Below are 17,135 nucleotides of genomic sequence, written 5' to 3'. Positions count from 1 at the left end.
CTGATGGACTGTTAAAACTATATTTTAATAAAAGACTACCCAATTAGTACTTACTCAAATATGAAAATAGCACTAAAAAAAAAAAGGCAGATTAACATATTAGTCAAATCAAATCACCAAAATAAATTTAGTGAAATTAATACTTGCAAAAACTATAAGCAGTGTATGAGTCCAGTATTTCCAGGTTTATCCCATTCAGACCTATCAACCCACATAGATACATCAAAACCATATCACCTCCCCAAGCGTCACTCCTTCTTTGCTATATTAAAGAGAACTTTAATAAGTTTTTGCTGTATTAAAGAGAACTAGAAGACATACCATGTCAGCATTACATTTCTAACTCTGTCTTCACATGTTTAGCTTGGAGGCATGTCTCTAACATGCTTCCAAAGCAGGGTTTCTCAACCTTAGCACTACTGACATTTTGAGCTGGATGATTTGGGGGGATGCGTGGGACACCCAGGTTGTCTGTGCATTAAGATATTTAGCAGCGTGCCTGGCAATTATCCACTAGATGCCAGTAGAATCTCACCTTACTCCAGTTATGACACCACAATGTTTCTGGACATGCCCTAGTGTCCCTTGGGAAAGGAGGGGAGACGGGTGTGAAATCACTTCCAGTTAAGAAACCAGTGCTCTAGTGAATGTTCTTCCTGCCTGGCTCTCTGCAGACAATTTTCTCTTTACTGAGCTAGTGCATTATCTCAATTTCTTCATACAGGACAAAGTGAGCAGACCTGAAAGAAAAAAAAGGACTAGCTTTTTAATTGCAAAAAGCAGTAGTATGTTAACTAGCCCAAGAACTTCTCACTTAGCTATCAGCAACACATTGGTAGAACTGGGTCTCAATGCCCATTCAAACACCAGCTGTGTGCCCTTGAGCAAGTCACTTAACCTCTCCCAATCAGTTTCATCTGCAAAATCGGAATAGCAAGATCTACTACTTTGCAGAATTGCTACATTAGAGATAATTTAAATAAAATAGTTCTGTGCCTAACACATAGTAGAACTATAATAAATACTATTATATTAATACCATTAATACCATACATGAATATAATACTACTATTATATTAATACCATAAAGGTTGATAGCACTGAAGGATATTGTACACCCTCTGCAGTACTTATAACAGCGCTCCAAATTTATTGTGCGTTAGAATCACCAATGACATTTTTTAAAAACTGAAGATGCCCAAATCCTATTCTCTGAGAGATCCGGGAACAACACTAGAAAAACTGGCTGAGAGTTTTTTATATTCTAACTGACTGTGGTGTATTTTCACACTGTTGTAAAACTCTGCAGCATGTTAAGACACATGGGAGCAAGACACATGAAAACAATTGAACCGCATAAAATATTTGCCATATAGAACAAAAACTACTGTAAAATAATGATGTTTTAACAGTTTATTTTGAAGGTCATTTTAAAAACAAAGTTAAAGACAATCTGAAAAAAAACTGCACGGAACACACTCATTAAATAAGTTTGTGATTAAATCAATAAGGGAAATGATGTCTTCTTCTGCAACTCCGAAATAAGTTCTGTTGTCCTGAAGGTTCTTATTCTTCCAAAAAGGGTGGAGTGGGGTGGGGTGGGGGAAATCATGGCAATTAAAGCTGCCTCTTAATCATGTAAATCTACAGTAGAAATCAAATTTTTCTGTTCTTCCCAATAAGTCAGTTTCGATCTTCAAACTGTGCCTTGTTTTTTAAAAGATATGATGCTAGAAATTCAATGGGATTTGGTGGTCTGTAAGGGAAAAGAAATCCAAATTTTAGAAATTTACATTCTAGATGCGTAAAATGTATTGTTCCATAAAATCTCTTTTCTTTTGGCTGCGCCATATGGGATATGAGATCTTAGTTCCTGGACTAGACATTGAATCTGTGCCCCCTGCACTGGAAGCACGGAGTCTTAACCCACTGGATTGCCAGGAAGTCCCTTAAACATCTTTTAAAATTAAGCAGTGGGTAGGCGGCGGAGCTGGAAGAAGGCGATCAAAAGGTACAAAATTCCAATTGTAAGTACAAAGGATGTAATGTACAACATGACCATAGCTGACACTGCTATATGATATACAAGAAAGTTGTTAAAAGAGTAGATCCTAAGAGTTCTCATAACAAAAAGATGTTTTCTTTTTTTTCCATTGTATCTATGTATGAGACAATGGATGTTAACTAAACCTATGCGGTAAACCATCATGCTGTATACTTTAAACAGTGATGTATATTTTTCTCAATAAAATGAAAAAAATTTTAATAAAATGTTATTTCACATTTATCACCTTTACATATGTACTTTTTGCTGATAAAACAGGTCCAAAGATGAAAAGTTGGGGGACGATATATTTTAAACTCCATGATAAAAAAGCATATTTAGAACTGATTTACAACAATCTCTAAACATTCTCTTAGCACTTTAAACAGCCTTTTGAGCTAACTAGACAGAGACAATACTTGTTACATAATAATTTGAAGGATTATTTTGCTAAGATGCCTTACAATAAATGCAAAAACTTGCATTTATTAATAGAATATTACTTTAAAACTTTTTCAAATTTTAGGCTTCTAGAATTTAAAGTAATATTTAGAATTTCCAATATACTGGAAATTTTACAGTGTTCATTCTTAGTCTGTTGAGAAAAATATCCAGGCAAGAATAATGGAGTGAGTTGCCATTTCCTTCTCCAGGGGATCTTCCCCACCCAGAGACTGAACCCACATCTCCCATTTCTCCTGCATTGGAGGGAAGGTTCTTTACCACTGCGCCACCTGGAAGCCAGTTACACCCAATAAATATTGACTAATGTAACTTACAAAAAAATTTTCTTATTGATTTACTCATACAAAAATAATTTAGGTAGAATTACCAGGGGAAAAAACATGTACATAACAGAGAAAAAATTGTAATCTTGCTAACAAAAAAAATGTAAATTAAAACAACTTCATAAAAAAAGTTTATAACACACATGTAGTTAAGGCTATGATGACACTGGAAGAATCTTAAGGATAAACTTTTCGATGGAAATATATTATTATGGGTCAAACACCAGTTAAGGCTATGATGACACTGGAAGAATCTTAAGGATAAACTTTTCGATGGAAATATATTATTATGGGTCAAACACCATAAAAATAGTCATGTCATTTGAAATAGTAAACCAACTCTTGGGTGTTTATCATAAGGAAGTAATTAAACAAAAACATAAAGAAATGAAAGCAGATAACTTGGTGACCAACAGTTATAAAGGAAATTGGACCTAAATGTTCAAAAACGAGATATAAAATTACATGTATACCATGATTACAAATATGCACATGATCTAAGACTAGGAGAAAAATACAATGTCTGAACTGAGGTTATGTCTGACTTCTTTTTAAAGAATCTTTAGTATCTATAAGTTTCTTATACAGTAAAAGAAATAACTACACATAACTAATGATATTTCAAGCAGGGAAGTTTTTATTTTACTTTCTCTGGTAAGCCCATTTGCAGACAGACACTATTATCTTACCTTTCTTTTGCAAGTACAGCAAGTCCTTGTAATAAGATAGGCACAACTGTCTGATCCAGATAGGCACGAGTTGGCAAAGACTGGAGATCCACTTTCTGTTTTGACGACTTTTCTGCGTTAATTTTCTCATTTTCTACTATCCTCTAGAGAATTCAAAAAAAATGCATAAATATTAAAACTGCAAATCTCTCTGCCAAAATAAAATCAGACCCATTTCTAAATGTCACTCAAGAATTTTCTGAAGGCACCATTATATCTCATCCTTTTAACGTCGTATCTCCATATCCTACACTTACTTTCTCTCTCTGCCTTTTTTAGGAGCAAAACTAAGCACTTTTTCTTTGAGAATACCTTCTTCCAGTGTGCTTCAAAAAAAATCTGGACATGACACTAAGTAGCACAGAATCACAGTGAGAAAACCAGTCCTGTTTCCATTTTTTCATCACAGATAATATTAGGGACAAAGTCTCAGTTTGATACTAACATGTCTATAACACTTCTGTAACACTTACTAACCTCCCTTCTTAAGACAGGGAACAGGTTTCAGGCTCAGAGGCTTCAACAGGCAACAGAGTCTAGCTAAAATTTATTACCTGCTTTGTAGTCTCTGTTTTGTATTTCCTGTTTTCATTTTTATAGTTACCTCTACCACAATGAGAATGCTTTTCCATTGCATCTGATTTTTTTTAAGTAAATTTAAGGAAAAATATTAAGTAAAAGTAGCCAAAAAACAGAAGACATGACTAATACGGGAAAGATCATTACTGTGATATTTAAATCATGTTTAGAAAATGATGACTTATACTTCCTTCACCTAAGAATCCCCATTCGAAAACTTGGGTCTTTCATATAGATTCATCTGATATCCAAAGTATCAAAAATGGCTTTACTAAAAGCTGTGCCTTCTGAAAATCTACCATTTCAGAAATTTTGAAATAAGTGACTATCTCAAAAGACAAAACACTATTAAAAGCACTTTTATTTAAAGAACTTTTGTTCCAATCATACTAGAACTGGATATAAATGAGTCAATAATTATAAAAACAATTTTTCTGTACTTAATTTTTTTAAGAAAATTTTATTTTGTAAAAACTGAGGAAAAAACATTAAGCATATAACATACATACCGTGCTTTTCAAAACATCTGCCAGAACTATCAGATAACTTGTCTAATTTTGCTTATGATTTTTCAGTCTAATTTTTGGACATAATAAAAATAATTATATACACTAATGAATGGAATAGCTATTTTATTTGCCCATGAATTAAGAAACTTTCTTGTTCATTAGTAAATTGCAACAAATATATGATAAAAACTAGTCATTTACATGACATCCCGAAACCTTAACAAAAAACAGCAATACCTAAGCAACTCTAATAGATAATATAATAAGGTCCTTGACAAGTTCTCTCATTTATATCATTTAAACATTCACTAAATACTTATTATGTACTGTAATGCTTAATTTTAGTAAAGTCAAAAATCCTAAATTAATCTAAAAAATTTACAGCTGACCCCTGAACAACATGAAGGTTTGGGGCACCAACCCATTCTGCCCAGCCAAAAACCCACCTATAACTCACAGTTGGCTCTTCCATATCTGCGGTTCTATATCTACAGTTCTACATCCTTGGGTTCAACCAACTGGAAATCATGCAGTACTACAGTATTTACTACTGGAAATCCACTTAAATCCACTTAAGTGGACCCATGCAGTTCAAACCTGTGCTGTCCAAGGGTCAAACGTATATCCAGACTAACACACACACTCATAAGAGATGAAGCTTTTAAGAATGTAGAACAGTGACCACAAAAATGGGAAAAAGTCAGGTGAATCCTATGATTGCCACGCTTACTGCATCCTGCCTGGAGAACTTACAATGATACCCAGGAAGAAGGAACCAAGCAGAGCCCTGCAGTCTCCCTAAGCTGAGAAGACAGAGTTGAAAAATCAGACAGACCAAGGGAACTAGAAATCGCAGAACAGAGTGCTAAGAGGACAATTTCACAGAAGGGGGTTGATCAGAAAGAGAGGAAGAGACTGTCTCCCAGTCTTCAGGTGAATACTAGTCAGAGCATGAGCGTGAGGGAACTACCCAAGGCTGGAAGAAAAAACCACTTGGAAGAAGCACATGGCACAATCCCCGGAGCTCACACAGGCCAGGAGGAATTCAGCATCCTATGACCCAGAATGAAAACCTCATGACACATGAAGCATTGGGCAGAATACACAAGGGAGAAATTAAGCATGAACTAAAGGCTAGTCGGTTAGCCACTCAGTCCTGTCTGACTCTTTGTGACCCCATGGAGTGTAGGCTCCTCTGTCCATGGAATTCTCCAGGCAAGAAAACTGGAGTGGGTTGCCAAAGGCTAATCTGGTCCCATCTAAAAAATCTCAAAGGCAAACTTCAAAAGGATCAAAATGTTTCCAAATAACTTGACCATGTTCCAGAACAAAGCTCAAGAAGGTTTGAAGAAATGCAAAAAAAAAATGCACCAGCACCCAGCAAAGTGCATAGTCCAAAGCCTTCAGTCAAAATTACCAGACAGATAAAGAAGCAGGAAAAAACTACCCATGATGAAGAGAAAAATCAATTCACAGAAACAGACTCACGAATGATACAGATAGCATTGGCAATGCCATTAAGATAGTTATTATAATATATTCCATATGTTTAAGAAGACAGAGGAAAGAATGAGTAAATTAAGCTAATAAAATACTTGAAAATATTTGAAGAAATGTCTGAATTTTCAAATATCATTAAAACTCTAAATGCAAAGATCCAAGAAACTCAATCCTAAGCACAAGAAACATTAAAACAAAAAATTATGCCAAGGCACATCAAAATCAAGTTATCTAAAACTAGTAATAAATAAAATCTTAAAAGCACAAAAAGACATTTAAATATGGAGGAGCAAAGAGAGTAGTGATAGAACACTTTTCATCAGAAACAACATCAGCCAGAAGACAGTGAAGCATATCTACACTCAGCAAATATACCTCAAAACAAAGGCAAAATAATGATACCTTTTTAGACATTCAGAACCTTAAAGAAGTCCTTACCAGCAGACCTCCACTATAACAAACAAAGAAAACCCTTCAGGAGGATGGGAAATGATGCCAGATGGGAAGCTGGATCTACACAAAAGGCTGGAGAACCCAGAAGCGATAACTAAATGGATAAACATGACTCCTTCCTCTTAATGTTTAAATCTCTTTTAAAGAGATAATTAGACAGAAGTGAAGGGAGCACTTCTGGGCTCCACAATCACCTGGAGCAGGTGGCTTTAGGTCGACCCTGCTGGGCCTCTTTCTGCAGTTCCGCCTTTGCTCTGGTCTTTCTGGAAATCTTGCTGGTGTCAGACAGCATCCCAGATGTGTATGAGGGACTCCCATAGTGCATAAATTCCCCAAACGGCCCCCAAGGGGCAGGCACAGTGCAATTCTTGACGGCCAGTGAACTGAAGACAACAATGTGGCTTTCTGGCTTGTCCAGTTTACTGTTCTGTTTGCTTGTTCTGCCTCTTGCTGGGTTGCGTGAAGCGGCAAGCTGTTATCAACGTGCTTTGCTGGCAAGTGTTCTGACTAGGGCTCTGAGGCTGCACCAAAGATGACTTCGCTTCCAGTTAAGCAGAGCATTCCCGGCCCGAGCTTTGTTAGGGGACTGCTGGCGCTACCTGTTGTATTCACTCATCTTTGTCAATTCCTCCCGTGACAATGAATACGCTCCCCGTCTTGTTATTCTCTTGAGCTTCAAGCTGCCACATACTGGAAAAAGGCACTTAGTGCAAAGCGTTCAAATAGTTTCTCTCTACTGAGACCTCTCTTCCATAAATTAAGCACTAATCAACAGAATATTCTGAAATTCATTGCTTGTCATTAAATAATCTTGATGCCTGCTACAGTTTTTATGCTTTTTTAGTAACCAAGAAAGTTTGCTCCAGCTTTTTATATACTATAGACTCCTCAATACCGCTCTCAAAGAATTGAGGGCTGTTGTTGAGTATCTAATAATGAAACCTGCTTGCCCAGGGTTTGTGAGAAGACTCTGTCTCCAGAGCATTGCCTTGATGAGCAGACTAGCACGAACAGTTGAATAGTTTAACATCCAGCTAAGTTATATGTAATCTAAATGAGTATTATTAGCAGCTGGTACTTCTGTTAGAGATGGTTAATTCCAGGTGTAAAACTGACCTCAATGCAATTTACAGAAATGCATCTCAAAAGAAAAATAATCCTTTCCCCAGCATGCTAAATCAAACTTTTAAATACTGAGGAACTTTACTGTACTGTGTTGTTAATGGTTAAGTAAGTTTAAATCTTGTGACAAATGTATCAAAAGTTCTTTAGACTGGTGTGCCTTAATCATGAAGTACACCTATTTCTCTTGTAAAAATAGCTATAAAATTTGTTTTCATCTAATTGGTAACCTTAATTTGTATCTGGCATGAGTTGATTACGGTAATATTAACATGTAAATTCAGCATATTTTAAGACAGTATTCTTTTGCCATTCAGTAATTTTAGGTGATTTTAAGAACACGTCCCACTGTGTTTAATTTCAAATTTTTTCTGAACCAACCAAGTGCTCCTTGGTTAGGACAGATTTATTTTGGATATATCATTAAAATAGGAATTCTACATGTATCTTATGCTATGATCCTCCAAATTTTTATTTTCAGAATTACTTCTATGGCTTCGAATATTTTTTTTTAAAGTTCCCATTGTAAGCTTGTCTGTTAGCCAACTGGGTAAATATCTGTGGTCACCTAGCATTTTACATTAGAGAGTAGTAGTCAAGACAATTTTCCTTTCAGAGACCATTGAGTTAACATTTCTCAAATACGAAATCCTCTTTTTTTTAGAAATGTGCACACACAGGTTTTAGTAGATTACAGAATTACTTAGATCAGATTCTTGACTGACAGTTTTCTCAGTTCCCTAGGCCTAAATTTTCACAATTACAGCAGTGCAGACGCCTTTTGAAAGGCATGCAACTGAAGATTTAGCATATGACTAAACTTGGTATCTGTTTTAAAATAATAATGAAGATTATGTATACTCACCCATCAAATCTTACTTAAAAGATTTAATAGAAAGGTTTATATGTAAGGTTATTGATTGGGAATAGGCCCAGAGGAGGAATTAAGGGGTAAACAGTATAGATTTCTATTTTGCAATGCAGAGACAAGTTTGGGGGAATTGGATGTATAATCCAACTGTGATTGAGTTGTATGTTTAATACATTTATTGAGCTTCCATCAACTCCTTTATAAAATTCACTCTGATCTTTATTACTGCTGCATGATCGGAACTGCTTAAAACATTGCAAAATGCTAATACTGAGTAATGTAATGGTTTTTGTAACCAGTTTTCTTCTGTGTATGTGACCTGGATTTCTCAAATACACTCAGTGACTCACCAGTAACATCAGTTTTCTTTTTATTCAACTTTTTGATTCACAGAAATATGATAGTTACTTGATAGCTCAACTGTAACCAGCTATTTTTGTAATTTTGAAATATTTATCTACTAAGTTAGAGAAGCCATTAATATACAGTTGACTGTGGAGGGGCAGAGACTCATTATCATTATGTAACCTGATGGTTTTTAAAAAATTTTCTAGAGCAATAAAGTAACTATAATGTTAAGTAAACAATTTAAAAAATTTTAAATGAAAAAGATAATTGATTTTTTTTAAAGAAAAAATAAAAACAATCAATTGCAGGATTTATAACATATGCAGAAATATAATACGTGATAACAGTATAAAGGCCTGGAGAGAGAAAATGGCAGGATACTGTTGTAAGGTCCTTATACCATCCATGAAAAGATACCACTTGGAGGTAAATTGTGGGAAGTTAAACTTCTATACAAGTCCTAAAGCAACCACCAAAAAAAAAATTATATGTCAATAATGGAAATAAAATGGAATTCTAAAAAGAAAAGCAGCAGCTGTAGAACAGTGATTTCCAGACTTTGAGATATCACAAACAAGTAAATTAACAATAACATATTAAAAGAAGGGACTAACAGAAGGTTGTTAACTCTATTTTACCAAGTAAAACCTCATAAACAAACATAATTATTATTTTACTATCACCATTAACTCATAAAAGAACAGGCATTTTAAAATTATGGAAGCAAGAAAACCAACCACCAAAGAATGTAGCATCATCATTCATTTACTCTACTTTCCTTTTTTCTCACTGTACTATGGAAATTGGTCTCAAGGTTTGAAAAAATGTATTTGGTATCACTGTATCATGGCTCTACCTCCAAATACAAGCACCAACAGGAAAAGACTGCACTGATGCCTAAAAACAATCCTCTTAAATGACTAAAACACTAAGTGGCATAGAGTATCTTCATCTGATTCAGCGTAGCAGTTCAATTAAAAACTGCATCATGAAGATTCAAATTCTCTTAACCCTGATATCAAACCAATAAATAATCCTGGCAATTTACAGGCACAGAGAAGTCACTCCACATGACAGGGAATTCTGGAGTTGATCAAGATCAGCAATATAATTTAATCCCACCTCAAAAATGTCAGCCTGCCTAGGTTTAAAACACAGTTCACTTTCTTCCTGGTGAACTTAGACAAGTTAGTCAACTTCTCTGAGCCTTGCAAGACAGAAAATACACAAAAGTTACTTAGCGCTAATGCTAGTAGCTATTACTATTATTATTGTACTTGGAAATGCTCCTGTCCTCATTTATCCAAACTTTATTACTGATGTTTTTCTTTCCCCCATAAAACACACACACCTTCTCTGTATTCCTAACCAATCCCACCTAGCTCTGGTTAATTCAACTGTTCTAGCATTTATTCTTTCACTTACAAAGTAACCTCTTCTTTTAGAGAGTAACCTCTTAATATCTGCAGGAAAAAGCTTTATAAAAGTATACCTCCTTTTGTATACGGTTTTGCACATGTACTCTCTGAATTCAGATTTAACCATGTAAGGCAAAAAGTGTCTACCACCTGTGTTATAGCTTCCAATGTCTCCTGCTAATGAACTCTGCAAAGATATCAACCTTGACTAAATGTTGACTTCACCAGCACACCATCCGCTACAAAAACAATGGGTTTCCTAATTGTAATGTGCAGTTTCTCCACTGCAATATTCCAACAGAACATAAACAGCCACCAAGCAAAACGATTCTGACAATCTCCGTTAGTAATATATGTTTCTTTCTCTATATCATTTTCAAAGTTCAACCTCTGGACTCAGCTAATATGTACGTCTACATACCACGAAGCATTAGTGCTGCTAATAAAATAAGCTGCCCATAATGCGACACTACTTGGTTCATGATGATAAAAGTTTTCCTTGTGCAAAGCAACCTAGCAAAAACGGATCCCAAGTTTCTGCAGCTCTTAAGAGAAGCAAAGATATGGCATAGGAACTGGGCAAGTTACCTCGACGTTGTCTGTGAGACCATATTCAGAGTGGGGATTTTCTGCAACCTAGAAAACAAAACACAAGTCACAGAGGCATCACCCACTCTTCCTTGCTGCAGACTGCCACCCTAAATCCAGGGCCTCCTAGTACCTGCGTCTGTCCCTCCAGCATCTGCTCTGGCTCCATGACGGACCCTGCAAGTCACACTCCCCGGATACCAGTCTTGGAAAACAAGAAAAACCGTGAGTTACCCGGGAGATTTTAAGAATGAAGACGCCAGGATGGAGCCCAACCCAGTCCCGACCCCGCCCCTCACCCCCACCTGGGCGCGGGAGCACCACGAGCTGCAGAGGAGCAGGATGGGACAGTCCACGACCGGGCGCCCGCATCAGGTCCGGTAGCTCCGCGGTACTCCCAAGAACCTAGAAGAGGTGGGGGGAAAGGGAAAGGGAGCTGATTACCCGCGCCCAAGCCGCTCGTTCCTAAGAGCCCTGCACCGCGCCACGAACTCCCAGCACAAACCGCTTCCGCCGTAAGTGGCGGATGTCGCACGACTGCCGCGCCTGCGCAGAACTGCACCGCCGGGCCCGAGCTAGGAAGGACCGGCAGGGTTTGTAAGTATAACGTGCTGTCTGCGGTAAGCAGCGTCCTGGCTAAGGTTCGTGACCCGCAGTCTGCGAAACAATCGTTCCTTGACCTGCTTACGCTAAGCAGCCGCCACCCCACCTGCAGACCCAGTGAATAGACCAGCTGTCAGGGGTTCGGCCCGGCCATCCCTCGGTGCTGCCTGAAATCTGCCGAAGCGCTTCTCCGCGGAAACAAAAAACTTGCTGAATAATTCTTACGAAAAAAATCTCAGACCGAAACTCAACAAGCCGGGAAAGAATATCAGTTCAGTTCAGTCGCTCAGTCCTGTCCGACTATTTGCGACCCCATGGACTGCAGCACGCCAGGCTTCCTTGTCCATCACCGAATCCCAGAATTTACTCAAACCCGTGTCCATTGAGTCGGTAACCATCCAACCATCTCATCCTCTATCGCCCCTTCTCCTGCCTTCAATCTTTCCTAGCACCAGGGTCTTTTAAAATGAGTCAGTTCTTCGCATCAGGTGGCCAAAGTATTGGAGTTTCAGGTTCAACATCAGTCCTTTCAATGAATATTCAGGACTGATTGCCTTTAGGATGAACTGCTTGGATCTCCTTGCTGTCGAAGGGACTCTGAAGAGTCTTCTCCAACACCACAGTTCAAAAGCATCAATTCTTCAGCGCTCAGCTTTCTTTATAATCCAATTCTCACATCCGTACGTGATTACTGGAAAAACTATAGCTTTGACTAGATGGACCTTTCTTGGCAAAGTAATATTTCTGCTTTGTAATATGCTGTTTAGGTTGGTCATAACTTTTCTTCCAAGGAGCAAGTGTCTGTAATTTCATGGCTGCAGTCACCATCTGCAATGATTTTGGAGCCCCAAAAAATAGTCTGTCACGGTTTCCACTGTTTCCCCATCTATTTGCCATGAAGTGATGGGACCCGATGCCATGAACTTTCTTTACTGAATGTTGAGTTTTAAGCAAACTTTTTCACTCTCCTCTTTCACTTTCATCAAGAGGCTCTTTAGTTCTTCACTTTCTGCCATAAGGGGGGTGTCATCTGCATATCTGAGGTTATTGATACTTCTCCAGGCAACCTTGATTCCAGTTTGTGCTTCATCCAGCCCAGCTTTTCTCATGATGTACTCTGCATATAAGTTAAATAAGCAGGGTGACAATATACAGGCTTGACGTGCTCCTTTCCCAGTTTGGAACTAGTCTGTTGTTCCATGTCCAGTTCTAACTGTTGCATCCTGACCTGCATACAGATTTCTCAAGAGGCAGGTCAGGTGGTCTGGTATTCCCATCTATTGAAGAATTTTCCACAGTTTGTTGTGGTTCACACAGTCAAAGACTTTGGTATAGTCAATAAAGCAGAAGTAGATGATTTTCCTGGAACTCTCTTGCTTTGTTGATGATCCAGCAGATGTTGGCAATTTGATTTCTTGTTCCTCTGCCTTTTCTAAATCCAGCTTGAACATTTGGAAGTTCACAGTTCATGTATTGCTGAAGCCTGGCTTGGAGAATTTTCAGCTTGGAGAACTTTGAAAGCATGTGAGATTAGTGCAACTGTGTGGTAGTCTGGGCATTCTTTGGCATTGCCGTTCTTTGGGATTGGAATGAAAAATGACCTTTTCCAGTCCTGTGGCCACTGCTGAGTTTTCAAAATTTGCTTGCATATTGAGTGCACCACTTTCACAGCATCATCTTTCAGGATTTTAAATAGCTCAGCTGGAATTCCATCACCTCCACTGGCTTTCTTCAAAGGGATGCTTCCTAAGGCCCACTTGACTTTGCATTCCAGGATGTCTGGCTCTAGGTGAATGATCACACTATCGTGATTAACTGGGTTGTGAAGATCTTTTTGTACAATTCTTCTGTGTATTCTTGTCACCTCTTCTTAATATCTTCTGCTTCTGTTAGGTCCATATCATTTCTGTCCTTTATTGTGCCCATCTTTGCATGAAATGTTCCCTTAGTATCTCTAATTTTCCTGTAGAGATATCTAGTCTTTCCCATTCTATTGTTTTCCCCTGTTTCTTTGCATTGATCGCTGAGGAAGACTTTCTAATCTCTCCTTGCTATTCTTTGGAACTCTCCATTCAATAAGTGTATCTTTTCTCCTTTGCCTTTAGCTTCTCTTCTTTTCTCCGCTTTTTTTTTTTTTTTTTTTAGTTCTACCACTTTATTGCTACCAACCCATCTCCCTCCACCCTCATGCACACATGCTCAGTCATGTAACCCCATGGACTGCAGCGCGCCAGGCTCCTCTGTTCATCGACTTTTCCAGGAAAGAATACTGGAGTGGGTTGCCATTTCCTTCTCCAATTCTCCGCTATTTGTAAGGGCTCCTCAGACAACAATTCTGCGTTTTTGCATTTCTTTTTCTTAGTCTTGATCACTGCCTCCTGTACAATGTCACCAACCTCCATCCATAGTTCTTCAGGCACTCTATCTACCAGATCAAATCCCTTGAATCTAGTTGTCACTCCCACTGTATAATCGTAAAGGATTTGATTTAGATCATATCTGAATGGTCTAGTGGTTTTCCCCACTTTCTTCAATTTAAGTCTGAATTTGGCAATAAGGAGTTCATGATCTAGCCACAGTCAGCTCCCAGTCTTGTTTTTGCTTACTGTTTAGAGCTTCTCCATCTTTGTCTGCAAAGAATATAATCAATCTGATTTTGGTATCGACCATCTGGTGATGTCCATGTGTAGAGTCTTCCCTTGTGTTGTTGGAAGAGGGTATTTGCTATGACCAGTGCATTCTCTTCACAAACCTCTACTAACCTTTGCCCTGCTTCATTCTGTACTCCAAGGCCAAATTTGCCTGTTACTCCAGGTATTTCTTGACTTCCAACTTTTGCACCCCAGCCCCCTATAATGAAAAGGACATCTTTTTTGGGTGTTAGTTCTAGAAGGTCTTGTAGGTCTTCATAGAACCGTTCAACTTCAGCTTCTTCAGCATTACTGGTCGGGGCATAGACTTGGATTACTGTGATATTGAATGATTTGCCTTGGAAATGAACAGAGATCATTCTGTCATTTTTGAGATTGCATCCAAGTACTGCATTTCAGACTCTTTTGTTGACTATGATGGCTACTCCATTTCTTCTAAGGGATTTTTGCCCACAGTAGTAGATATAATAGTCATCTGAGTTAAATTCACCCACTCTAGTCCATTTTAGTTTGCTGATTCCTAACATGTCAATGTTCACTGTTGCCATCTCCTGTTTGACCACTTCCAGTTTGCCTTGATTCATGGGCCTAACATTCCAGGTTCCTATGCAATATTGCTCTTTACAGCATCGGTCTTTACTTCCATTACCAGTCACATCCACAACTGGGTGTTATTTTTGCTTTGGCTCCATCTCTTCATTCTTTCTGGAGTTAGTTCTACACTGATCTCCAGTAGCATATTGGGCACCTACTGACCTGGAGAGTTCATCTTTCAGTGACCTATCTTTTTGCCTTTTCATACTGTTCATGGGATCCTCAAGGCAAGAATACTGAAGTGGTTTCCCATTTGCTTCTCCAGTGGACCACGTTTTGTCAGAACTCTCCACCATGACCTGTCCGTCTTGGGTCAGACCTGATATGACCTGGTTGCACCAGATATAAGCTGGTGGTAGTTAATCCCACCTGAATTGCATGACGGCTATGCAGTGAGACAGGAGAGGTTTTCCCAAAGGAAAACCTTAGAATGACTAGGAAGAGGGAAGAAAGGGAATGAATTTGAAGAGTTAGCCAAAAAACATTCACTATCGTGTATTCAGAAAGGCGGTCATACTCATTAGAAGCTTACGACAAAAGAAATGGAATGACAAAAGACTGACCCAGCAGTTATACGTCTGGGATTTTATCCCATAGAATACAAGGATACAAAGATCCTATACCACAGTTTTTAGTAGCAGAAGATTGGGAATAGATTAAATTATGATATCTCAATACAGGGGACAACTGTGCAGTCATTGAAAAGAATAAGGTATATCTGCAGTGCTGTTGTTGTTCAATTGCTAAGTCATGTCCAACTCTTTGTGACTATTTGGACTATCATCTGCCAGGCTCCTCTGGCCTCCACTGTTTCCTGGGGTTTGCTCAGTTTCACATCCATTGAGTCAGTGATGCTATCTAACTGTCTCATCCTCTGTCATCCCCTTCTCCTCCTGCCCTCAATCTTTCCCAGCATCAGGGGCTTTTCCGGTGATGTGATTGTTCACATAAGGTGGCCAAAGCGTTGGAGCGTCAGTGCTTCCAGTGAAGATTCAGGGTTGATTTCCTTTAGGATTGACTAGTTTGATCTTCTTGCAGTCCAAGGGACTGTCAAGAGTCTTCTCCAGGACCATAATTTAAAAGCATCGATTCTTCAGCACACAGCCTTCTTTATGGTCCAACTCTCATATCTGTATGTGACTACTGGAAAAACCATAGCTTTGACTATATGCACCTTGTTTGGCAAAGTGATGTCTGCTTTTTAATATTGTGTCTAGATTTGTCATAGCTATATACATCTATATCTATAGGTACTAGCATGTTAAAAACATTCACAACAACAACAACAAAAAAACATTCACAACATAATTTTATCTGAAAACACATGTTGTAGGAAATCTGTGTAGTGAGATCTTTTTTTTTTTTTTTGTATGTACATACTTGTATATGCATAGAAAAAAGCCTGGGGAGATATACAATAGACTATTAATAGTGGTTACCTGTGGAGAGTGAAAATGTGGAAGGTAAATAAGTCGTTGCTTTCTACAAACTTTTATTTTTTTCTACAAACTTTCATATTGTTTGAGGTTTTTTGGTTTTTTGTTTGTTTTTTTTTTTACCAAAGGCATGAACTTGTTTTAAAATTAAAAGGCCAGGAACACGCTCACCCCTGCTATCTCCAATCACACTGAGGACCACCTGATGCAGAAGAGGAAGAGAAAGTCCCATCACACCTATGAATAGCAAACAGGTAAAACATCACTAATAACAGCAACACTCAGTTCACTCGCTCAGTTGTGTCCAATTCTTTGCAACTCCATGAACCACAGCACACCAGGCCTCCCTGTCCATCACCAACTCCCGGAGTCCACTCAAACTCATGTCCATTGAGTCAGTGATGCCATCCAACCAACTCATCCCCAGTCGTCCCCTTCTCCTCCTGCCCTCAATCTTTCCCAGCATCAGGATCTTTTCAAATGAGTCAGCTCTTCGCATCAGGTGGCCAAAGTATTGGAGTTTCAGCTTCAGCATCAGTCCTTCCAATGAACACCCAGGACTGATCTCCTTTAGGATGAACGGATTGGATCTCCCTGCAGTCCAAGGGACTTTCAGGAGTCTTCTCCAACACTACTGGTAAAAGCATCAATTCTTCGGCGCTCAACTTTCTTTATAGTCCAACTGTCACATCCATACATGACCACTGGAAAAACCATAGCTTTGACTAGATGAACCTTTGTTGACAAAGTAACGTCTCTGCATTTTAATATGCTGTCTAGGTTGGTCATAACTTTCCTTCCAAGGAGTAAGCAACAGGGAAATATACAAATCCACCGGCAGAAAAAAAATTAAAAGACCAGGAATTTTCCTGGTGGTTCAGTGGTTAAGACTCTGCACTTCCA

At 38.4% G+C, this 17,135-nt stretch overlaps 1 protein-coding gene and 1 pseudogene across 2 annotated transcripts; one reads left to right on the top strand and one right to left on the bottom strand.

Annotated features, from left to right (window-relative positions):
• Positions 1-1,398: 1,398 nt before the first annotated feature.
• On the bottom strand, positions 1,399-11,478 carry DPY30 (dpy-30 histone methyltransferase complex regulatory subunit). Of its 2 annotated transcripts, none has more exons than XM_065929476.1 (5): positions 11,393-11,478; positions 11,082-11,153; positions 10,949-10,996; positions 3,522-3,664; positions 1,399-1,756 (listed from the first exon to the last, which is right to left on the bottom strand). In XM_065929476.1, the coding sequence occupies exons 2-5, from the start codon at positions 11,115-11,117 to the stop codon at positions 1,684-1,686; spliced, it is 300 nt and encodes a 99-aa protein (XP_065785548.1). In that variant the 5' UTR covers positions 11,118-11,153; positions 11,393-11,478; the 3' UTR covers positions 1,399-1,683. The 2 variants fall into 2 exon arrangements, with proteins under 2 accessions (XP_065785548.1, XP_065785549.1); XM_065929477.1 differs by lacking the exon at positions 11,393-11,478 and adding an exon at positions 11,254-11,392.
• LOC136162799 (transmembrane protein 33 pseudogene) lies at positions 5,049-7,623 on the top strand (annotated as a pseudogene).
• Positions 11,479-17,135: the final 5,657 nt, after the last annotated feature.

This window comes from Muntiacus reevesi, chromosome 3, assembly GCF_963930625.1.
Source record: "Muntiacus reevesi chromosome 3, mMunRee1.1, whole genome shotgun sequence".
Lineage (NCBI taxonomy): Eukaryota > Metazoa > Chordata > Mammalia > Artiodactyla > Cervidae > Muntiacus > Muntiacus reevesi.
Note: the sequence above shows the minus strand (reverse complement) of the source record. Positions and strands in the feature narration are given on the sequence as shown.